Source organism: Peromyscus leucopus, chromosome 13, assembly GCF_004664715.2.
Source record: "Peromyscus leucopus breed LL Stock chromosome 13, UCI_PerLeu_2.1, whole genome shotgun sequence".
NCBI lineage: Eukaryota > Metazoa > Chordata > Mammalia > Rodentia > Cricetidae > Peromyscus > Peromyscus leucopus.
Window position 1 is genome coordinate 51213273 of NC_051074.1, and position 25666 is coordinate 51238938.

Genomic DNA, 25666 nt, shown 5'->3' on the forward strand with positions numbered 1-25666 from the left:
AGGGTGCGTGAAGTGAGACTGGGTAAGATGAAGCAAACGGAGAGGAGATAAGCATTAGTTTTTGGTCTGCTTCTCTTCTCTGTAAGAACAGGACAAGAGAAGTCGTTTCGCTCCATTGGGCTATCTGTGAGGTTGGAATGGGGAGTCTTTGAGCATCTATGATTGGGGACAAGATTCTATTCTGCTGAGCTTCGAAAATAATTTTCCTTTTGAACAGATCTGATGCCTCAGGCTTTCCTTTTCCTCACATGTAACTGCTTACTTTAGACAGCTAAAACTCGGAACAGTTAGATTTCTGTAATAATCTGCCTGAAATCCACATTTACATAATTGTCCCTTTAGGATGAGGAAACGGAGTCAGACTGGAAGAGAACAGGTCTGATTATTTAAAAATACTCCTTTAATCCTTCCATCCCAAAAGGATTTGTTACCAAAGCCCTGTTTTGGAAACATTAGACAGACCAGATCCAAGTCGTGGCTGGAAGCCAGTCAGCGGCCCTCATATCCCTCTTGTTCACTCACTTGGGTTTCTTCCTGCCAGAAGAATGCTTCCCAGAAACAACTGCTTTTCCTCAGTGTGGCAAGGGACTAGATTCAGACCCCACCACATTGCGTTGAATGTATCCTGGGACTGGGGGGACGAGGAAGACACCCACTCTGGCTTCTGTTAGAAGGGATATTCGGCCTAAAATAACTTAGAACTTAGTCTAGCCCACTTCCAATAAGTCATGAAGCGAATGTCACCTTTGTCACCTTTTAGAATTTTGGCAAGCTCTGCCAGAAGAAAAGAAAACAAAAGCAAAACAAAAACAAATTTAGCCAGTGGTGGCGGCGGCGGCGGCGGCGCGGCGGCGGCGGCGGCGGCGGCGGCGCACGCCTTTAATCCCAGCACTCATGAAGCAGAGGCAGGAAGATCTTTATGAGCTCAAGATAAGCTTGGTCTACAGAGCTAACCCAGGACAGCCAGGGCTACAGAATGAAACCCTGTCTTTGAAAAAAAAAAAAATGTGAATGTAAATGTGCTCTAAAAGGCAGATAGAAGGAGATTTGACACAGAAGAGGAAAAGACAGTGTAACTGTGGAAGTAGAGACTGAAGTTATATAACCACAGGTCAGAAGGCCCAAAAGGCAAGAAAATGGATTCTTCCCCTAGAGCTACCAACACCTTGGGTTGCGTCCAGTGAAACCCATTATCCAGCTCCAGCCTCGACACCTCTAGGAGAATAAGTGTGCGTTGGATTACACCACATGAACCACCAAGTCTGTGGTCATTTGCTGCGGCAGCCGTAGGAAAATCATGCAAGGATGATGAGATCAAGGAAGAGAGAAATCACGCCGGCTGTTTCAAGCAGGAAAGCGTGAGAGGAGATGAAAGAGGCATAGGACCTCTTAGGAGGAAGAAAGGGGATGCTTTCAGCAGCCGCCTCCGTATATGGAGGAGGTCTTGATCATGAGAAAAGGGCGTTCTTCCTGTTGCTTCGAAGTTTTGCTGTGCTTTTACAATGAACCCATCCCTACTTTGGCATGGCCCCAAAGACTGGGAAAATACCTGCTTTTCAGATGAAACTTATTTCTGATGAACTCTCATTTTTTTTTCTTTTGGAGTGGACCTACAGTTACTTGGGTTTTATCCTAGGTATTTTACTGGAATTTATGTAAGAGTTTGGACTGTAGATGAGGTATTTAACCCCAAGAAAGCATTTTCAGTGGGCTCCACATTATTGCAATAATGATTGAAAAGAGAGTGCCACATTTTTCAGTCATAGACTGCAATCATGTTGGATTATTACTACAAAGTCAAAATAGCAGAATACAGAGAGACATCCTAGGAGAAATCACATTTCAAGACTGAGTATATTCATCAGAGAATATAGTTAGACGCTGTTGTGTTATTTGTTAACACCACAAAAGTTTATTTTTTTCCATAAGACACTGGAAAGTTGTTTTTAGTCCTGTTTCAACAGATGGATGCACCCCTTTCTTGGGAGAAAGAAGGCCAGACGTCTATGGCTTATGCCCATCTCTACTCTCAGGGACCATATTTCCCAGTGAACCAGCCTGACCACAGCTTCTTGAAAACTTAAAGAAATCATAGGTAACATCATGCTGTGGGTCATGATTAGAACATGTCCCCCAAATGACACAGCAATGCATAGATTTTGAAAGACCAAGAAAGTGAAGAGTCCACATGGGTTGGCAGACCGATCCCAGTCCGTCTCACCACCATAGACAGAACATATGGCAAGGTGGTGAGCTGTTAAGATTCAGATACTGAAATCAGAAGTGCTAACAAGCAAAGCAGAGAGAAATAAAACATGGCATGGAGTGAAAGACATCATCGCTTGCCTTCTGGTGGAAAAGGCAGCGGAGTCGCCATATGCCCCATCTTACAGTAAGCACAGACCCCGGAGGAGGAGAGTAGATGTTGATACTGATGCGTTCACTCTTCTGGAAAATTCCAAATTCCCCAGCTCCTCTTTTCCTAGAATGAAGGTTAACTAACAAAGTCTGGGCACAGCTTGTCTTCTGTGGCCCCAGGGAAATCTTATCTACCCAATAAAAGTCTTTAGTTTTTAATGGAGAGAGTGAAGGATTTGGATCACAAAAGGAAAAAAGTGGTCTCTCCTTATAAGGACTGCGAACTTAATTGGGGGAAAAAACAAATATTACAAGGGAAAGAATTTTATTCATTGGAAGTTAAGACACAGTAAGTCAGACTCTCATAAGATTCCTTCTCCTACAGTTATCCTAGGGATAGGGTAAAGGATGCACATTTTGGCATGACGTGGCAGTGGTTCCACAGAAATGTATAGAGTTTTTAAAGTTTCTATGGGGAGGTTTAATGAAGAGCTTGTTCCCTAAGGTGTAGACATTGTTGAATAGAAAGCAAGAAAATATGGGGTGCCCTCAATCTGACAGATCAAAGGGAGTGTTTCCATTTGAGTTCCTCTAGAAAACACTGAAACAGCATTTCAGGGTAAGAAGAATCTGTGACTGGTGAGAAAAAAAAAAAAAAACACTAGCAGTCGTGGAAAGAAGAAAGTCAGTGAAGGAATATCTACTGATAGTCAGCAAGCCAGGTATTGTGGCGGGCAACTGGAACTTAGCCCCATAGACACACTGTGCAGGCCACTGTAAAGCCTGGGGCATACAACTGTGCATCTTCACCCACGGAGTCCACTGTGGCCTTGAGTGAGGCAAAAAACCAGAATTCCCAGCCTGGTGTGTGAGATCCCCACACAGGATAAAAGGGCATTCATGCAGTGAGAAAGCTCTGTGTGGGAACTGGGGCTCAGTCTGGACTAAGAGAGTACCAAAGTTAGGTAGCCAGGCACGAAAGTCCGTGTCCGAGGAGAAACCATGTGAAGTAGGACAGGAGAAGGAAGGAGGAGGAGGCCAGGTAGATTTCACGCCAGGAATTGATCTATAATTAGTGTATTAAAAATATGAGAGTAGGGTTTCCTACAGTCAGATAAATAAAAGAAGGATATTGAACTAGAATGCCCATGAAATGCTGTGTGAGATTCATGGCACGGATGTGAACTTATAGATTTCTGAATAGATAAAAGCATAGGTGTGTGTATGTGTCCATAGATTTTTGTAGACACACAGACATGTGCATATGCATCATGGTTGTCTCTGTATTTATACTTACACATTTATCTATCTATCTGGACAAATGTATATCTCTAACACTGTCCACTGGCTGGTCCTAGGAGTATGGAGATCCCAGCAGCAGTGGGCATAACTGATGCCTAGACTTTGCCTTCCAATGCATTTCAAATGAATATTTTACTGACTGCTAAGGATGGGACAATTTTATTTTCAAAACAGAATCATGGATTGGAGATACAACTCCGTTGATGGGTGCTTGCCTAGCGTACTCGAAGTTCTGGTTTCAGTCCCATTATCACAAAAGAACTAGGTGTGGTGGCTCACACTACCAACCCTCAGAGGTAGAGGCTGAAGAATCAGAAATTTAAGGTCATCTGTAGCAAATTTGAGGGTCAGACAGAGCCACAGGACACTATTTCTAAACAAAAAAAGGGGGGAAATAGAATAATAATAATAACATTTATTTTTACCCATTGAACAAAATCAGAAACCATGAGACCATGAAGCTACAAATGACCACAGAAATAAAGTGAAATTATGATGAGGAACAGAGGATTTCAAAATACTTTCTCACAAAAGAGTTTATTAACTATGGGGGTTTACTTATTAACTTTACAATGGAGAAGCGTGACAGACATGACCTTAGTCAAGTGATGAAAATGAACATTAGCAGAAACATAACAAACCAAAGCTGTGAGCTGCCCTTTAGGGCGCAATTGGAAGAACACAATACCAGTTCTGTGTTATTTCTGAGAAAGATGAATAACCTCATTTTATTCGTGAAGAAGCATCAGAGTAGCCCGAACAAGGAACATTCTACAAAATAATGGCTTGTGGTATGCAAAAGAGCCGTCACAGACTGAAGAACTGTCCAGACCGAACACTCCAGAGACAGAGCAACTGAACACAAAGGGAAGTCCCCAGGAGAACCTTCAGCTCCTACATGTATCTTAGAAGCAAGGGGCAGATCTTGAATGCAGAACGAAGACTAGATTGTAATCTTCTGATATCGGCGGTAGTCCAGTCCTCAGAGTACACCGTTCTTTTCTGAAGGAAATGGGCAGCACCATTCCATGGGACTAGGAGGTCAATGCAGAACTAACTCAGAAGCAGAATACTCTTTGTCCTGTGCTTCTGGCTCTTTTAGAAGTTTGTAGATATTTCAAAGTTTAAAGAGGAGAGAGCAAGATGAAGGAAGCAAATATCTTACACAGCACACAAGTCATTGGAAAGCAAGGGCTAATTTGTATGTGGCAGCTAAGGTCATCACTTCTCTGCCCCCCCACCCGAAAACAGTGAGATTATAGTCCATTGCTAGACACAAATGTTTATCCTTTAACTCTTACTATTGCTAATATCTTGTAACAAGTGGCTCCTCTTTAAGCCAGTTTCTATTTCACAGAAATTTCATTCTTTAATAATTCATTGTTAACTGTTCAGTGTTGGGATGGAGATCCTTCATAGAACAATGTGAAGGCCAGCCTCCGCACCTTCACCCCCACCCAGAAAGGTACATCTAACTCAGGGAAATGCCCTTGCAAAGCCAGCCAGGCTGCCTGAGTCGGCTGAAAAGAGAGAATACCATACTTGATTCAAATTACAAGTTCAGTACTGTACTGTACATAGCCAGCATTACACATGCTTAACTTAATAAGTATATAATGATACATCAGGTCTCACTTTTAAAGTAAACTGTAAGTAGACAACTACAATTTAAGACTATGAAGCAGCCTTGTTTTACTTAAAGTTTAAAAAAAAAAAAAATGTTGCATACACATTGGCTGCTCCAGAAGCCTTAGGCATGCAGACAGGAACGTGGAGAAAATGGTCCAGCTCAGAGCAATCACGTACTGCTTGCACTTCAGAATCCTTCCAGCTAACTCATGTTCTAAAGACTATCCTAAAGTGCCAGGGCTGACTTCCAGGCTGCATAGTTTTGAGGAGAGGGAACTCTGTCTTGGCTCCTCTGTGCATCTTCACAGATCCTAGAGACCAAAGGAAGCTGCTTGTCCCAGGCTCAATGACTTCTCCCAACCTTGGCATTCCAGCACAGGCTCATGGAAACCATTTCCATCTGTCAAATCCAGAGGAAGGATGGCCACAGTTTGGCTGCCATTTCCAGAAACTGTAGCTTTCAGGCTAAATAGATCATCCATTCTACCCCAGGAGAGCATTTGCCCATTAACCATGGGTTGCTTTGCTTGCTTGCAACTTTAATATGATCTACAAAAATAGCTACGCTTGTGATTAATAGCACCATGGAAACACAGATAATGGTAGAAAACACAATAACAAAATTAATTTGCTCTTGATTCTGAGCAATGTTTCCTACCACTAGTATCAACACATTTTAACTGAATTTGAGAAAATAAGATGTCTTGGAAGGAAAAAAAAAACTACTTTGGCAGGGAGAATATAGAAAATTATATCCACTAATTTTTTTTTTTTTTTGAGCAACAGAAGGGAGGAAATGTAGACTTCCTCCTTGGAGTGGCTGCAGGCTGCCAAGCAGACATGTGGAAGAATCTTTCAAGGGAAAATTGAAGGCAAGAGAAGGCATCTAAACCCCTCGAGCAGTGATGAACTGGAGTCTAGAAGCTGGAAGAGAATGTTGTGTTGGCACTAATATATGAGTTCAATGCAATATATACATCAACATCTCAGAAACACAAGAGCTACCGTTATGAAGCATCTCCCTCTGCTGTCTGGTTCTAGAAGGACTATTGATCACTACAGCAAGAATAATCTGAAAAATGAGGGCAGATGCTGGCCCTTGGCTGCCCGTGCACTTTGCAGATTAATACCCTTGGCATTTTTGTGAAAATGTTGTCGGTGTGTTTGTTTTACTGGCCGGTGTGTAGCTAGAAGCAGGTGCAGAGAGAGGGGATTCTAAGCCAGTGAGGTCTGTTTGTTGAGTACACATGAGCGGGACCTTCTATAAGAAGGTGTTTGCCTTAAAAGAACTCAGCAATTCCCAGGCAGTCTGTTGAAATTCTGAGTGCCCAATAGTCACTGATCCAAACAAAATACCCAAAGGAGATTGCTGTAGTCAGATCAAGTCAGATGCCCTGTGGTCCAGAAAATAGAATTTCTCCGTTCAAGTTTCAGGGGAACTGGTCAGGGTGCTTCCTCCATGGATGCCAGAGTGGTCCAGATTATGAGGGCATGCCTGTAACAAAAATTCCACATGAGCTGAATTCCCTTCAAAAAGCTTTCTGCTTTTCCCTGTGTTGTATGCCCATAAGCAGACACACACACACACACACACACACACACACACACACACACACACACACACAATCTTTATGCTCCAAGACCCAGCACCAGATCCTCATTTCCCAGGAAGCTTTGTTCATCCCACTCTTGATGTAGGACTGGACATTATCTGAACACTTCACTTGGAGGTGTCTGTCCACTGCTGGTTCCAGCCGCAGCCAGGCAAGGCTTATCTGCACGTGCAGACTGCTCCAGCACCACCACCCCACTGTCCCTCACTCTGCCTTCCTGCCTCTAGCTTTCTCTGAAGATTTGAGAACAGCTCTTTTCTGAACCCAGTTCAGCGATGAGGGTGAGCTCCCACCTTCAGTAATGAAACCAGTGGTTAAGTGGTCCATTTCCCATCCTTCACATAAGTTGTGGGAGGCCTCTGTACACTTGACAGAGGTCCCATTAAGTCAGACCTCCAGAACCAAGCGCCAACACCCTGGTAACATACCCTCAACCTCACAATTGCCTCTCTTCTAGCCTGTCTCTCTCTTCTCTGCCCCTCTCCTCCTTCGCCTTGGGGTTACCACTCCAGTGAACTATTTGTACCCAAGACATTATCTCGGATCCTGTTTGAGGGAACTCAAACTAAGATAGAACACTTTATTACTAACACAACGATCGGGGTGAAGTATGCTGTTGTTTTTTTTCAGGAGCAAAGTAGTCAAACAGAGCTGGTAACAAGTACCAAAGCTGTGGTATTAACTGTCTGGAAAGGAGACACTGGACATCTGGACCTCAGCCCCAATTGTCTGAAAAGGGAATAAAGACTAACCGTACAAGGTTAGACCGTCTTCCATGCAGTGATCCTGTGACAATCTATGTGTGTCCCTTAGCCACTGAGTAGTAACAAAATGTGATGGCTTCTGTTTCTTTTCCTGCCCCTCATCATTCTACTCATGGGCACAAGATGTGTAAAATTTCCACAATGGATGTTTCAAGTGCTCTGGATATTCCTCAGACTTGACAGCACCCACCTCTACCTCTCAATGGGTGAGGGAAAAGCTTCAGCTGGATTTCCAATGCCTCCCAGGTTTGCACATTCTTTATTTCCAAACAACTGAGTATCATCATGAATTCCTCCTCCGCATCCCCCGACCCCAGCATCAATGTAAACCTCTCTTCTCAGCCTCTTCCAAAAGTCCCCATCACCCATTGGTCCCTTACTCCAAAGGTTGCACTTAAGGGTATTCAATAAATGTGCACCGTCTGATTGCATGAACATTACAACAAGGAAGGCCCAGATATTGCTCAAATGGTTAAATTTTAGTTGAAAATTACCTTGAAACAACTGTGACCTACAGATCTTTTTCTTTTGTACTGGGCTTTGGACCTAAGACCACATGTGTGGTAGGCAAGTGCTCGACAGTGAGCTGAACACATATCCAGCCCCCCTCTTCCTCTTTATTTGGAGACAAGGATGCATCAAGTGCCTCAGCCTCGCCTGGAGCAACTCATTCTGTAACCCAGGCTAGACTTGAATTGCCATCCTCTTACTGCAGCCTGGTTTTTCTTTTTCTTTTTTTACTTTTCCTTTCTCTGCCATTCCTTTCTCCCTCCCTCTTTCTTTTTGTTATTTTTGAGACAGGATCTCATATATCACACGCTGGCCTCCAACTCCCTGTGTAGCTGAAAATGATCTTGCCCTTATGATCCTCCTACCTCCAACTCCCGAGTTCGAGGACTGCGGGTGTGTGACCCGATGCCCATTTTTGTGGTGCTAGAATTGAATCCAGGGTTTCATATGTGTTAGATAAGCACTCTACCAACTGAACTACATCCATCACCCCTGTTAATTTATTTTAATAGTGGTTTACAAACATTGTTTTTAATATGCAAAAAAATGGATTAGCCTAGTTAAAGTGAAAATCCAGATTTTTCACATAAAATACTAAGATTATCCTTTCTTTTACAATATAAATACACAAATAAATAAAAAAAAATCAGGTCTTAATAATGAAGAGTGCTCCCCCTGTCCCCAAACCCCAAAGGGAATCTATACCTGCAAGTCTAGACTTTTTGGCTGTGTTGACCGCTGCCATGAACATGTATTCACTATTGGGGTCATGCACGCTGGATCCGTACTTCTGGAAGAGAAAGTTGGGAACATGGTTTATTGTCTGCACCTCCCCACCTTCAGGCTCGTTTTCCAGGTGTTTTCTGGCTTTTGTTGAATTGGCATGTGACAAAAGCATAATTATGGACTTAGACTCGGTAGAACAATATGCAAAAGGTTTCCAATAAAAAGCACTGTCTGACCTATGAGATAGCTCAGTGGGAAAAAAAAGCATTGTTGCCAAGCCTGATGACCTGAGTTCAATGCCCAGTGCCTAAGTGTTGGAAGGAGAGAATAGACTCTTGTGCCTAGAAGTGTGCATGTACACACACACACACACACACACAAGTCTCGCCAACAGCCACAGAAGCATGCACTTGCATACTGTCATATACACATAATATGCAGAATGGAGTAAGTTCTTTGATTGAGAATGTGCTGTGTGAACTGCTAAAAAGAACGTTCCACAATAAAAAGAGATATTTTGTTATTCCTATTATACTGTCCTAGATAGCTTTTCAGACATTTTCCTTAAAAAACAAGGAGTCTGGCGATGTAACATATGAAGAAGCAGTATCCTTCTTAGCTACTCTTGGTACCTAGTAAGATAATCTCACTGTTTCAATTTTCTAATTAAGAGAAACTTAACAACTAATTGTTTCAGCTTTGTCTTGACTCTTAGGAAGCTTATATTCAAATATTAATCCAACATTTAACAATTTTTAAGAATCAAAAGTATCTATTTTTATGTTTTATCCTCCTTCCTAACCTTTATCTTTGACAGGCCCCAATTTTCTATCTTTCATGAAAAAAATAGTAATAATAATATATCTCTGTAAGCCCCCGGAGTCCTTTTGGGAATAAAATGAGCTATTAAAAAACAAACATATAATCTCTGTTCCAAGTCATTAGTTTAATCAGTGTGTAAATTAGGGAAAAGGAATTGTCTCCCTTTTGCTCAGGTTGCTCTGAGAAAAGCATCAGGCATTGATGAGTAAATAAGCAACCAGGAAAACGAGTATAAGCAAAAGTAGAAATTGCTTACCTTTTTTGCAAACCGGAAGATAAGTATGCATCCAAAAATGTATACCACAATAAAAGCTGCACACCCTACAGGCAACCAGAGCTTCAGCTGGCAGCAGAGCTGTGATTCTGGGTGGGGTGGGGAGAGATACATTGATGAAAGACTCAGAAATACATGTCCTCATTCATAGCTGCATAGAGAGAATGTTTTCATAAAACATAAAGAAGCTTTTTAATCAAGGAAGGCTTTTCTTCCTTACAATGATGAGATCCAGTAGATGGCAACCAACATCACCTCCACATTGTAGCAAGGACTCCGAAATTCAAGCTGGAAAGACTATGCTAGTTTGTAAATACGATAGAGACTTTCTATCTGCAGCTGTCACAGGAGTAAGTAGGAAAATCCATGGTATAAAACTGATTTTCAGGTTGTCTCACCTCATTCTCCAAACTGCTTTCTATCTTAAGTGAGTAGAGGTAATATCCACTGAGCCATGATCTGGGTGTTTGAAAGATTAGGCCCTAATTCTAACTCAACAGTATAGGTAACTAAATCACTTATTCCTGATAAATATCAACTTAATATGAACAACACATCATTCCTTGCATATTTCATCCAAGATGACTTGTTGCCAACTACACATAAAGGATGTAACACAAAAGATACTCATTTGTCTGTGTCCTTTGATGAGAAAAGTCTCAGAAATGCGCATATGCCCCAACCAATGTCTTACCGTAAATATACAAATATTGTCCATCAGAGATCTTTTCTTGAAAAGGAGGTGGCTCAAAAATTGACAGGCTACAGTAGTAATAGCTGCCCTGAGAACCGTACAAGTTGTTTAGGAAAAAGGAAACACTGCTGTTGGACATCTCATATGGACACAACTTCGGATTCTTGATGGACACCCCGTCTCCCTTTCCCTTGGTTTTGGTGAGCTCACAGAGGACTTCTCTCCCTTTCAATAACTTCATTTTGAGCTGTCGGACGGTCTCGGGGTATTTACAAGAAATCTGGATACGTCCACTGTGAAACGAAAACATCGTATGGTTGGCTGAGTCATTGATTTCTCCTGGATTAAAAGAAAAAGAACAAAGTAAGAATGCTGTTTGGTGAACATGTTGCCCTAGTAATTATATTTAAGTGGGAATGGAGTTTCTTTTTATAAAGTCACCTCTATTTATACCAAAATGAAAGATTTCATAGCAAAGCAAACAAATCCAGTACTTGACAAGACAAAACTGTGCACTATAAATGGGCTTTGCATGTAATAACATATAAAATGTTATATATCAAGTAACAAGTTTAGATAGTATGATTCAAACACAGAGGATAGCCATGCTTTTCTAGGTTCCATACTGGGGGCCAGATGATAACAGAGAAATGAGTGATGAGCTGTATATAATTTGTGCTAGGAACAAAATGTTGCCAAGGGAAATGTGATAGGGTTGGGGGTGTATTATAATCTTCACCGGAGGGTCAGAAAATGCCCCTTTGAATAGTGAGTTTTAAAACTGAAATTAAAGTATGATTTTCCTTTAGCTGAACAAGGAAAGGCTTGCAAAAAGGTGTTATGGGAGTAAAAACTTTTAAAAGTTTTTAAAAATTTACTGGAGTTAAAATTAAATGATTATAAATAAATAGCATTACATCCTCCAACTGAAAAGCAAAGGAACAAATCAATTATGTTCAAATAGTAAGGCTAAACGTGAGGCGACACCCTGGAACCAGGGCCATGAGCAGAACTTCATAGGGGCTTTTGCTCCGAGAACATTTATTGCTCTCCCATGCTCGAACTTCTGCTTTATCTCCCAGAGTCTGCAAAGTGAGGAAGCTGGGAGATGTTCCTTCAATAAGCTGATTCCCAAAGAATGCTGGAAGGATCCATGGAGTAAAGGGAAGCCCGAAGGAACTGACTCTCATGTCGGGTGCAGTCCAGGGAAATCTCAGTCCTGGGGTTTTAGTTAAAGTGGTCTTGGACTGCCATCACCCCACACTTCCTGTGTAGAAGAGATGTGAATCAGCCTTACAAAGAGTGCTTTAAACTACAGTGCTAAGTACAATAGGGAAGAATGAACTAGAAGGTAAAGAGAACCACAGAATCAGCAGATAACACAAGCAACCAGAGCATCACACGCCTTTGAATTAGCAGACGCCCCCCAAAAGAAACAGTTGTGCTCATTATGTTTTGAAAAATGATAGCTTCAGGGTCAAGGAAAAATTTAAGCCAACTAATTTGAAAAAGAAATAACTAAGACTATCAAAAAATGCTCTAACGGATTAAAAAAATACCCAAGGAGTAGGTTTTAAAGTATATTAGGTAAGGCTATAAAGAGAACTGATGAACTAAAAGCTAGGTAGACAACTTATCCAGAATTCAGGCACAGTGCACAGATTCAAGAATCTCAACCAGTCTTAAAGAATTACTTTTAAACTGCCCACAGCTAGACACACAGCCATCTAGAAAGAGTGTCTAAAACAAGCTTGGGGAGACACGGACTACCTTCAAATCAAAGCAACCGTTAAGACTGACCAGAGATGTGCCAGTATCAGCTATAAAGACTAGGCATGATGCAGCCGAATTGGAAGTCACATCTTCCACACACTGGAAGAAGCCACCTGTCTGCCCAGAACACGACAGGAAAGTAGTGGCGCTGTGTGCAACCTTTGATAAGTAAATGTCCACAAGACGTGATTCCTTGCATAATCACCAAGAGAGTAGAGGCGTGACATATAACTCGAATGGATGCCACAAAATCCACCCTACTGCTGTTGCCTGGAGGAGAGAAGAGAGTCTGAATCAGGAAAGAACACAGAAAGCAGAAAGGTGTCTGTGTGCTGGCCGTGTTTTATTCTCGGCCTGTGGTAATTGTGGGGTTGAAGGAGCCTGTGCGATTGTTATTCATTCAAAGTGTTCTTTTATTATTTGTTCACACCTCTGTATGGATGTTTTGTCTTACAATTTAGAAGTCCGAAAGTATGCAGAAGGAAAATAATGATGCCTTCACTTCTTTTTCATACCAAGAAAAGTATAAGTTAAAGGCAGAGGATGAGAACAGACGACGGGCGAACAGACGACAGACGAACAGGCGCAGCAGCATTGGCTTTAAGTGGAGGGTGTTCTGCTAGAGGACGTTTGTGAGCGCGGTGCTTCCTAGCTGCTGCAGAAGATAAGATCAGTGGACGGCTTCTCAGTTCCTTCAGCGTTGTTCAGAGAAAATTTCCCGGAGACTTTAGAAGGGCAGCAAGCAAACCACAAAAAGATCGTGGGGCAAAACTGTCTACAGCCGCTACACACACACACACACACACACACACACACACACACACTAAAAAGCGTTGTACCCCAGCCGCTCCCCATTCTTTGCCCACTCTGTGATGAGGTGAAAAGTAACTGTGGAAGTGCTGAGCAGCGCTGCCTAAGGAATTCAAGAGCGAATTCTGGTTCTGTCCCATGACCGGCATATGGGTCTGTGCCTAGGGTAACCCTGTGTGTGGACTTCTCTCTTTTCGTCTGTAAAATAAGAAGTGAAAACCATGAGTTTTGATTGTTTAAAGAGTTCTTTCTGGGACGATGGCTCAGAGGGTAAAGAGCTTTTTGCATAAGTAGGAAGACTTGGGTTTGGACACCCAAAGCCTGGCATCTGCTGCAGGATGGAGACCGGCTTACTGGGCAATCACTAGCCAAAAGGGTGAGCTCAGGTCCACTGAGAGACCTTGTCTCCAAACCAAGGTAAAAAGTGATTAAGGAGTCACCGGACGTTGACTTCTGGCCTCTACATAGGCACACACACACACTCACACACTCTGTGCACGTGCACATACACACAGACAGAGAAAGAGAGATTGGGGGGCTCTTTCCAACACTTTCTGTGGGTTAAGGGTCAGAACACATCCAGAAGAGACCAGAGACAACCAAGACACAACTTCGCTGTCAGGTGAGTCCCCATCAAAGATGTCATGTTCCCACTAATCTTCTCTTAAGAAAGAATATTGCAAAGAGTCAGGAAAACGTGAACATGAACGAGTTAAACGACCTTTGTTGCCTGCAGAAGGTAGGATGCGGGGTGGCTAGGAGGGGTTCAATCTTTCTTTCTTTCTTCCATGCAGAACTATGCTGTGTGCCATTAAAATCAACTGGGGCCTCCAGAGCGTCATCCATCAAGTACTCATAAATATTCATTTCAATGATCATTCGTAATCTAAACATGTCCTGGCTCACCTTTTCATCACTGTACACAGTACTAACAAGGCTGACTCACGTTTCCACATTTCCTATGTTTAAGTTTTAAGCTTTCAGTCTAGAAAAGCATTTGGCAACTGTAAACCTGCAATTTACATGTTTGCCACCACAGCAGTTAAATATTTACCTCAAAATTACTTTGCACCTATAGAACAGATGTGCTAAATACCAAATCACAAACTCCTCTTAGCCTCTAGCCGGATTTGTTACAATAATACAGAGAGAGAGAGAGAGAGAGAGAGAGAGAGAGAGAGAGAGAGAGAGAGAGAGAGAGGGAGGGAGGGAGGGAGGGAGGGAGGGAGGGAGGGGGAGAGAGAGCAGAACAACATGGTCTGGGGAAATGGCGCAGTCTGTTAAGAGCTTGCCCTGTAAGTGTGAGGGCATGAGTTCAGATCTCCGGCACCCATAAACAAAGGTGAATATGCCAGCCTACATCTACAGCCCCATCACTTCGAGATGGTGGGAAGGAGAGACATCCTTGGAACTCATTGACTAACCAATACAGCCAAATATAGCCAATCCAGGCAAATCAGGGAGCTTCAGGTTCGGTGAGAGACCAAAACTGAAGTGAGGAGCACTGGAGCAAGGCACCTGTCACTAATCTCCAGCCTCAGCATGCATGCACGCACATGTGCACAGGTTCAAATACCCACACGCAGTAGTGGAGAGAGACAGAAAGACCAGCAAGAGAATCCCCTGTAGCAGTGAAAAGCCTTTAATAGACAAATGGCAGGCAGTTCAAGGAAAGTGTGAACATACTGATGTCTTACAATTGCAGAAGCCAAAATCCTCCCTCCATTCTTTGGATATTCTTATCTCCATGTCTAATACTCAGGCTGGATTACTGGCATGATAGCAGTAATCCAGATAGCAAATATCTAGAATCTCTTTTGCTTGGTAGATTATCAAATCCATTTGGTTAATTCCTCTGCCACAGAAGTAGTTAAACTTTTGAGTATCTCTCTCACCCATCTCTTTGTTGATTTCTCTCACTTCTGTGTTTTCTTCAAATACCAACTAACACAAAAAACTTGCTCCTAAATGTGGCCTCTGCTATTGTTTTTTACTGTGTTCATCACATTCTTCCAAGACCGTCTCAATGCTCAGTAAATTCGTATATACATTGTTTGTCCATGTCCTGAGCATCCTACAAATACCCTCATCTCACACTCCTGGTTTCTTGTCATTTTATCTACTTCCCAGTAGCACACACACACACACACACACACACACACACACACACACACACAGCCAGACAGGGTGGACCTACATACCAAACAACAAGTCTACTATGCATAGACAAAGACTCAGACAGATTCAGCTTTTCTTCCTTAGGTCACACATCTTCCTGAGTTCATGAAAGAGCATTAGCTCAAGCCACAAAGTGCTACTAGCAACTATCAATGGAAGCAGGAAAGTGGCGCTAAGAGCCAAGTCTTTCAAGACCACTGCTAAAAGTATGTCAACAGGAAGAAAGCTTTGATGATTGCGCCTGTGATCAACTGAATCTTTCTACTCCGATTTTAATCACAGTTGGTCCAAATTACAGTTCTCTCTCTCCTCTTCATTCCTTCCTTCCTCCCAATCCCCTCCACTTTCTATGCAAAGCTACCTAACTTTTGGCTTTCACTCTGGCCCACTGATGCCCAGCCTCTTCTCTATAAATGACTGCTTTGTCTTCATTATTCAAAATAATGTTTCTTCAGAGACTACTGGTCAACCTATCCAAAGTGCATATCTAAGTCATTTTCTGACATATTTCCTGAGGGAGAAAATACGTACCACTGTATAAAATAATCGGGTCTGACCGTTTATTTACTTGTTTATTGTCTGGCTACCCCATGATGATAGAAGCTTGAAATGAGAACCTCATTAGGAATCTACAATTCCATCCCAAGTATCTACAACAGCACCTGGTAAATAGTAAATTATGATTAAAATTTACTCACATGGATGTATGCATTCACACTTATCTCCTATCTTATATCTGCATACATCAAGTTAAACTAGAACCAGAAATGTATTTTTCCTAAGATTACATGTCACATAACTAGAAAATAATCTAAAGAAAGAAGCTCCTTGCCTTTAAATACCTACCAGGTTTTGCTTAACTGATGAATGTTTTTCTTGGCCCTTTCATGATTACTGAGAGACAGCCAGGTTTAATTCTGACTGATTTTTTTCAATACCTTGAAGTATGTAATAGTTCAACTTGTCCAGTGTGTGGGCAGGCCATGGAGCCCCAGAACAACCATTGTGCTAATCCACCCAAGTGTCAAGAAATACCACATATTAGTGATTTTTCATACAAGCACCAATGATACACATTTCAACACTAAGTTAAGGACACAAATGAGAATATGCTTGTTTATATCCTAGTGATGTCTTAAAATCTGAGTGTTAAGTTTAACACTTGCTTTGTCTTCTGCTGACACATCTAGACAATATTCACTGTAGAAAACAGGTGGTATATTTCCTGACTCACACAGAGCACTATGTTTTATATTCTTCACACAAGACTCAAATCTGTTGCCTGCTGTTGTTATTTAAAAAAAAAAAATAGTTGTTATATTTGTTGTGCCAATTATGCCATGTATAACTCTTGTAAGAATAGACTGTTTTCAAAAGTGAAATCAGAGTTTTTGTATTATGTGAGTTTTTATATTTTCAATTTTTTTAAATAAGAACATTTGTGTTTCTTTTTTTTTCTAGGGACTGCTAAAATCTCTGGAGCCAGTGTGACAGCGCATACCTATAATCCCAGCACTTAGGAGACTGAAGCAGAGAGGAGCCATAAGATCAAGGCCATCCTGGGGCTACATAGTGAGTTCCAGCCAAGCTTTGGCTACAGAGTGAGACACTCTCTCGACAAGCAAACAAACAACAAACAAACAAAGGAGCTGGGCAGGGCAGGTGGAAAAGGAAGAGGAAAAAGAAGAAAAAGAGAAGAAAATCTCTAGAGAAAGTCCTTCCCCAAAGACTTCATGACAGCTCAGAAGACTCTATGTCTTTTGAATCTAAATGGGTTTTGATTCCTTTGATATCCAAACTATTTTATTTCCTCGTATCAGATGGTCCACCTAGGATCTACCCAGCTAGGACTCTGTAAACAGTTGTATTAGCGCTGGTTGAAAAAAAAAAAAAGCTTGAAAGAGACATGTAGAGACCCCACACAGTGCAGAGGATGTAAAACAGACTACCAGTGTGATTTTATTCTTTAACTCAGACTTTTAACCACAAACCTCTACAAAGGCCTCAGAGTGAGAGATAAGATCTCCTGAGTTGGCAATTATTGATAATGCTTATTAAACATATTTTCTGTAGTCAAACGATGATAAGCTTTAGTTGGCTCAGAAGAGCACAAGAGCATGACACAATTGGCAGCTATGAACCTTAAAGAGCTTGTATTGGAGTCTTGCTACATTTGATCTCTTACTCATAAATTTCAGCATCATTTTTAAAATGTGCTTCCTACCACCCTTTCATCTTTAATAAAAAACAGTGTCATTTCTTATGAGTCAACTAGCTAAAACTTTTAGATTCCTGGCTAGTAGACCCTTATCTGTGCATCATGCCTACACTCATGCTATAATTCAAAAAGACCCCAAAACCTAATAAGAGTGAGTGGGTTCTGCAGTAGGATGGGCAGGCAAAATAAACCCTAACCCATCTAGAAAAAGGCAAATCAAAAATGTGAAGAAAAGTGAAGACAAACCACCAAACCAACTTCACAGTATGCAAGCTGCTATTACTCTCCAAGAAACTCCAAAAGGGGCAAAAACAACCCTTAGTTGTCTAAGCATGTATAATAAGAAAAATGAAAGATCCATTTTCTTCTAGTTACAAGTTATTTTCTTAGTGAAAATGGAAAAACCCCAAAGGTGCTATAAAACTTTGAATCAATATTCACAGCATAATTAATTTGCAAATAAACTACTCTGTTAGTGATTTCACTGCCACTGGTTTGAAATTATCATAGGATGGAAATCACATGAGATTAAATGAGACTGCCTCTATTCTACAGAGAGGAGGGAGTGGTGTGTGGTAGAGATTCATGAATACTTCCCACTTCTCGGTTGCTATGCACAGTGCTTTAGGTTCCCACACAGGACATTCGTGTGGGAACTCATTTACACTGATGTTTATCTCCAGCTCAGCCCTCCCAGGTCAGCTTCCTGTTCCTCTTAGCATCTCTCTCTGGATACAGTTTGTTCATCAAGTGGAGCATGTCCAAGCTGAACCGTTCACTCACTAAAGCCAATGTTATCTCTTTAGAGAATCACTGGCCAACCCCAGGACACTCGGTCTCCATCATCTTTTCTACTCCCTGACTCTCTTCATCTAATTAGTCACCAAGTTCAGTTGACTCTAGCTTGTAGACACCTCTTGAACTTGGTCTTTCTTCTCCAGTCTCATTGCCAATCCAGACCTTCTTCATGTCTTCTTCCATCTGTGGAAGCATCTTCTTGGCTGCCCCCACCCGCCACAACAGTCTGTTCTCCTGTCTTTCTGCCATCTGCCTCTAATATTGTGTTTCTAAAGAACATTTCGTTCCCCAGCTTAAACATCTTCATTAGTCCCCTGTTGTTTATAAGGGAAAGACCCAATCCCCTTGGCATAACATAAAAGCCTCCATGATCCCATAGACCATCTGCTCCAGCCACATTGAAGTTGTGGGCCATTCCTCTCACACTGTTTCTTCTGTTTCCACAAACTAGAATCTAATCACCCCTTTATCCAACTAAAATTCTCTGTCACTCTTTAAGAATGGCTCTAAGTCCTCTCTTCAGGTCCTTCTGAGATGCCCAAAAACTCCTAACTCTACGTTCTCAGCAACACTTGATTTAGTTAATATATTTCTAGCACATATATTATTAGATCCTAATTATTCTTGTCTTGCTTCCTCATTTAATCATGAAGTCTATAAGGCTAAAAAGTTCAGGGCACCTGGGACACAGGAGAAATTTAATGATACTTTTAAAACAATGAAGATAAGACCATGAAAGTTCAACAAAGATATTGACTCCTAACATGGACCAAGAAGAGTAACACAAGAGAAGAAAGAGGTCCTATTTGCTGGAAATTGGGAAACACTTACATCCTGGTGCAAAGGCAAAGACTCAAACTAATTGATGCCCACCCAATTTTTTGAACCCCAATAGTTTTCAGGGGCTTCCATTGTATTAACTGTGTACAGAGTACATCGTCAAATGAATTATATAAAATACATCATCTGTTTCTCAAAGCTAGTCTGTAAGTCAGATCACCTTTTCTTTATCTCTGTTCTGAGATGAAGAGACTAAGGCTTGAATGGCAATATTCAATAGCCTTTATCCAAGGGGAGAAAGTCAGCAGTGAGAATTATTAGAGTCATAAATTGGATCTAGACAATGTGACTTCAGAGTCCACTTACTGAATGCCCCCCTCCCTCAATCTGATACTATAGCCCAACACCCTCACTTTACAGAAACAGAACTATACCATCTGAAGTGATTTGCTATGGGGAAAGAAACATTAAGATAGAAGTGGAAATTCTCTTCAGTATTTCTTTTTTCCCTTAAGGTGTATGTATTAGTACTACAAATACTTAGTGCTCACAACAGTACCGTGTGTGTGTGTTCTGACTGAAGGGTTATTACACACCCAAACCAGTAAGATTGTTTCTTTCTCAAATATGCAATTACATGTGTTTAATGTTATCTAGCTATTCATTTATCAACCATTATGTATTAAGTTGCCCTGTGTATTTGAACTTGAAAAAAATACAGTTTCTTGATATCAGAGTCTAAATTTCTCACAATTACTTAGTAGCTTATCTTCCTGTAGAAATGGATTCATATCTGTGAGAAACTCCCATTGTAATTAAACAAGTGCAGACAAACATTTCTATGGGATTTTTGCTTAGTCTTCGATGGTACAATATGATGTAGAGCGGAATGGAGTGATTAATGCTGCTACTGTCGCATGAATGGATTCTCCAAGGACAACATAAACATCAGTTGTTTAAATTTGACTTCTCAAATGCAAATACAGTCACCTGTAAAGAATCTTGCATTGCTTGCGGGAAGTGCTTTACCCATGGCAATGTGACTCAGAAAGCGTTGATTCATCAGCACCAGTAGTAAAGTGCGCACAAACACTTGAGTCTGTCACTGTGCTTAGTCACAGCCCGTCCCTTCTCTGCTTTTCCTTGAGCAAAGAAGTCATGAGCACTGCAGCACCATGTACAGACCTCAGAGGATCACAGCCCCAACTTCTGACTCTTTGAATTTGCATGCACATCATTGTCTGTTTTAGACAACTTTAGAGGCCAAATCAATTTTTTAAAAAAGCCACACTTTGACTAACAGCTTCCATTTATATTTCATAGTTTGCATACACTGTATACACACACACATATATATATATTTCACTTTTCAAAACATAATTTTGAATTTTTATAAAATTTCAATTATTTTCTTGGAATAACTGAAAACTACTACTTGGCAGACTTAGTTTGTTAAAAGAATAACATCACAGAGTCACCATTTATGTAGAAAATATAACAATGATTCTTACATACGATTTTTAATTGGAAAGCCCAGTAATTCACTTTACATCTCAAGCTGAATGACCTTAGGATAGGAAAGTGGCATGAATGGTGGTGTCTGTTCAGTTTACTACATGTACGGGTGTGAACATTTTGCATCAAGTAATGAATGTGATAGAGGTTGTTATGAGCAAAGCTAAGACAAAAGTCGGGGTTTTTCCCTGTGTGCCTACGGATTACTAGGAAGGAACTAGTAACTTAGAAGGTCTAACACTCTATCATATCTGTAGTTAGTAAACACAAAAATGAAAGCAATTGTGTTCACTTTGGTGAAAAAGTTTCTACGTGAGAGTAATAGAGATTTCTAGAAAGAGATGGGGTGGAGGAGACAGAGAGGAAAATGTGATCAAAAACTAGAAGAAAAAAAAATGCCTGAAATGAAGAATAAAGTTTAATTCACAAATGGAAACAAAGTATCTGGTCCTATACAAAATTCAGTAACATACGTGAGAAAGAGCCACGTGAGCATGGAATTCTTGAATTCCAATATTAAAATGAACAACTTTCAAGATCACAGAAGTAAGGCAGTTTGTCAGTTGGCAGAGTACAAGAGGCCCTGGGTTCAGCCACATAAACCAGTGGTGGCACATACCTGTAATCCCCCAGTACTTGGGAGGTGGTGGAAAAGAATCAGAAGTTCAAAGCCGGTCTAGGCTACATGAGACCTTGTCTCAAAAAAAAAAAAAAATTCTAAAGGGCTTTTCTTTTTTTAGGTTTAAAAAGAACAAGACTCAGATTAACTTGAAGTACTTCACCACAACCCACAAGGCCACAGAGAATGGATGAAAATCTTCCAAGAAAAGAGACTGTGGTCCAGAACTGCCAATCATAGGAAAGGTATCAGTCACCCTAGAGAGGGGGAAAAGGGACATTGTCCCCTGCGCTGGGACTAAGGGAAGGCCTAAGAGCACTGAAAGAACAGAGGTCACAAGACAGGAGCAGCATCCACACTGATGATGTCACTGAAGACCAGCACCGTGATAGAAGGGTAAACGATAGAACGATAGAATGGATAGGAAAGGAAAGCTGTCAAGACAGAACACGGCGATGAGCTTGCTCGACACTAGTTTGGCAAAACCCATTCATGGGCCGGTGATAGAGCCAACAGGAGAGTGGGGAGAAGGAGGGCACTTCAAGGTTCTCATGCCAGTGTGGTGAGTAGGGGTTAGGCATTCCAGGCAAGGGCATAGCTATGCTTATTTCTAAATAGGATTGGAGACGCAGCTCATTTGTAGAACCCTTGCTTAGCAGATGTAAGATCCTGGGTTCAATTACCAGAAATGCATGCATTTAACTAATTATTCTATTGTGATCCTCTGAACATAATGACTTAATAAGTTATGAAGTATCATCAGGGGTTGGAGAGATGACTCAGTGATTAAGAACACTTGTTGCTCTTCCAGAGGATCAGAGTTCAATTCTTAGCACCCTCACGATGGCTCACAGCCATCTCTAACTCTAGTTCCAGGAGTCCTACACCCTCTTCTGGCCTCCACAGGCACCAGGCATGAATGTCGCAGACAGACCTAAGTGCAAGGAACACATCCAATCACAGAAAACAAAAATAAATCACTTAAGAAGTATCACCAACCTTCCAAATTCACCAGAAGCAAAGAATATTAAACAAAAATGTTACCATTCCAACAAAATGTAAAAGAAAATGAGAAGACTTGATAACATGGGAAAAGAAGAGGTAAATACATGCATACACTCTCAGAGGAATAAAATCAAGGCTTCATCTATCCAAAGAAAAGGTTGCCGATGCAGAGTTTCTTAATGCAGCATGAAATAGGTGCTCAAAGGGATGGCCTCCGAGGTCAGTCCATCCCTGAGTTCTGTGCTAAGAACACCAGAGGGCTGTTTCTCCCAAGAGAAACTTTTCAGTCACTGTCAGAGATAGAGTAGGCCTAAGGTTTACCCTCCTGGCTTCCTGAGAGGATACCTCATGAGACACACATTTATTAGACATCACCCACTAGCGATCATTCTCACTGGCTGCTTTCTCCACACTGATTTCAACACAGTCCCTCTAAAGCCGGAATTCAGCAGGTCACCCACAACATCCCCGTTGCCTGGGAAGAAGCGCTTCTTGTATAATTTCCTCCTGCAGATTCTTCTGTAAGGAAGAACCTCCTACTATCCCAGGATTGTGAATAATAAGACTTTGTTAAGCTTTACATTGAGATCCACTGAAGACTGGGAATGTCCAAGACTCTCAGCCTTCTTACTTCACCAACTCAACAACCAAGTTGGTCAGAATCTTGCCCCTGGAGATTTGTGCTATTTCGCTCCTGCTTCAACAGAGCTAGCTGCGCACACTGGGGTTCTAATGATGGTTCTGCCACTATGTGATGAATCACTTAGCCTTTCCTGGTTTGTTGAGTCCTTCTCAGCCCTGCTTGAGAGCAAGAATCCCTACATCACCACATCATGGGTAAGCCAAGAGTTGGAAGAATTAAAAGTATTAGAGAGGACCCATAAGTCTCGTAGTTGACTCGAGTTTGGCTTTGTGTTTCTAGCTGTGAAAATAGGAGTTCCTGGGTGTATGTACCCTGGGGGAGGTCACTTTGAATATGATTGTTAGTGTGTTTATTATCACCTCTTAGCTGTTCGTGCCTCCGTTGTTTGGATAACTGTCATTGGAAAATGGCATTCTACATAATATGATTTTTCGTGTGATAAGAATAATTAACATTGGTTTTATTCCTTTGGGATCTCAGGTGACTATTCCAGAAGAATTGATTGATCAGCTTGTTTTGACGACTTGTGATAATCCTGTGGCTGGCTCTATCCTCCTCCAGAAATAGCATCACTGCTCACACAATTCTTTTGAGTACACCACCTGCACCAGAACTGCCCAAATGGGTTTGGTATGCAGAAAACTTTTGAGGCAGCACACAAACAACCATGCAATAACTTGTACAAATTTTCTTGAAAGAAAAGCCAAAATCTTTAGCATGATCCTTGCCGTCTGAGTAGTCTGACCCCTGACCTCCTCCTTCTCAGTCTCATCTTGCGTCATCCCCAGCTTCCTCCTGTGCTCAGCTGCATCTACCTGGTCCAGCCCTCTGACCTTCTTCTGAACACTATGGATGCTTTGTTTTGACTTTCCATAGAGTTTTCTTTTCTGCCTTGATGCTGATCTCCCCACTGATTCCTATTTGTCCTTCCCATTTCAACTCAATCGCCATTTCCACAGGAACGTCTGTGTGGCTCCAGGTCCATACATAGCCTCTCTGTCTGACCTGACTCCTTGGTACACTCTCATGGGACTGAGTTTTACCTATACTTGTCAACAGTTCATAGGATTACTTGATCAGTGTCTCTTTTGCTAGTGCTTGGCCAGTCTCAGCAGAGTGGGCAACACTAGTTTTGCTCGCCATTGTCCATACAGTGGCTATCACAGCACCTCCGTGTGGCAAGTGTCCGGTGCTGCATGAATGAACAGAGGAGTGGATGACTAAATGAATGGATTTCCCTGCCACGGCTATTATTGCGTCCTTTATCCTGCTAAGCATTTCAGAAGGTTTGGGGAGAGAGAGAGAGAGAGAGAGAGAGAGAGAGAGAGAGAGAGAGAGAGAGAAACAAAGAAAAAAGGCATAATTGAAAAAGCAAGTGGTCCAGAGCTGTTCTTGGTACTTAATCCAGGTAAACCCATGAGGGATAGCCTTCTTCAATCACTCCTCATTCTTCTTAAGAACATGTACATAGCTTTGAGACAACACAAGATCAAATGCTGAATAAATCCAATTTTAGTTTTGACTTTTTTTTTTTGGAGAGAAAAGTAATGTCTACTTCTTTGTACCCCTGAGAAATGCATTTCTGGATGGGTTTGTAACACTGAATATTCTGCTTTCGTTTCTCCTATTAAAGGTATTTTCCCACATTTAATGTTTTACTTCACTTTTCTCAATTTTAGGAACAGGACCCATAGTTAGAGAAAAAAAGGGAAAATAATATATATGTGTATGTAATGAGAATCAGCAAAAAAAAAAAAACATGTGTTATAATTTACACTGCACATGTGAGGTCTGATAAATGCAACCCACAAAAAGGAATCAAAGACACCAGACAGACTACTTAAGGTCTATAGGGGTGATGAAGGTTTCAGTCATCCACTCTCCCTTTTTTAAATTTCAGAATGACCCTCATATTTAGTGTCTAAATACTTTATAAGAGCAACCAGGATTGGTTTGGCTCTGTCTGAGAGAGAGAGAGAGAGAGAGAGAGAGAGAGAGAGAGAGAGGGGGGGGGGGGGAAACCTTATGGCCAGCTATGCATTTAAGACATAGAACCATCCAAGTAAGTTTAAAGTCAAATTTCTTCTTTTGGAAGTCCATCCACTTCATCCTCTACTGTAGAAGGATTCCCGGCCCAAATGCCAGGGCTATTTAATTTTCCTTCTGTTGACACAGTTATCTTGCCTTTCATCTTTCTCTGGAGACAGTGGAGCCAGTCTTCTGCTTTACCCACTGACAGGTAACTCCGAGCAAGGAATTTAAATTTTTAATGGTCTGTGGAAACATACTTTTTCATGTTAAAACATAGTATCAAAAGAAGCAATGCCAACTCAATGCCATCCACATTGACAGGGGCAGCATGGAGCCCTGAGCCATGGGCTGGAGTGCTTCTGAAATCATCTGTGCTTCCAAAAAAAAAAAAAAAAATCCATTTGTACCAGATTTTTCTATTTTAGATTTTTCTTAATGTTCAAACTTGAATTGAATAAGAAGTTCGGCTGGGCCACTCACCTGTTAAAACTCCGATTTGGAAGCCGAGGGCCAAGACACACCAGAAGTACGACTTCATGTCTGCCAGGAGCAGTGGCAGGCCTCCCTCCAGTGTTCAACAGTGGCAGCGAATTCACGTCCTCGG

The 25666-nt window shown here is 41.5% G+C and overlaps 1 protein-coding gene across 1 annotated transcript; it reads right to left on the bottom strand.

Annotated features, from left to right (window-relative positions):
• Positions 1-4178: 4178 nt before the first annotated feature.
• Icos (inducible T cell costimulator) lies at positions 4179-25666 on the bottom strand. Its single transcript, XM_028856389.2, has 5 exons — positions 25543-25666; positions 10693-11031; positions 9981-10087; positions 8882-8966; positions 4179-6784 (listed from the first exon to the last, which is right to left on the bottom strand). The coding sequence occupies exons 1-5, from the start codon at positions 25598-25600 to the stop codon at positions 6771-6773; spliced, it is 603 nt and encodes a 200-aa protein (XP_028712222.1). The 5' UTR covers positions 25601-25666; the 3' UTR covers positions 4179-6770.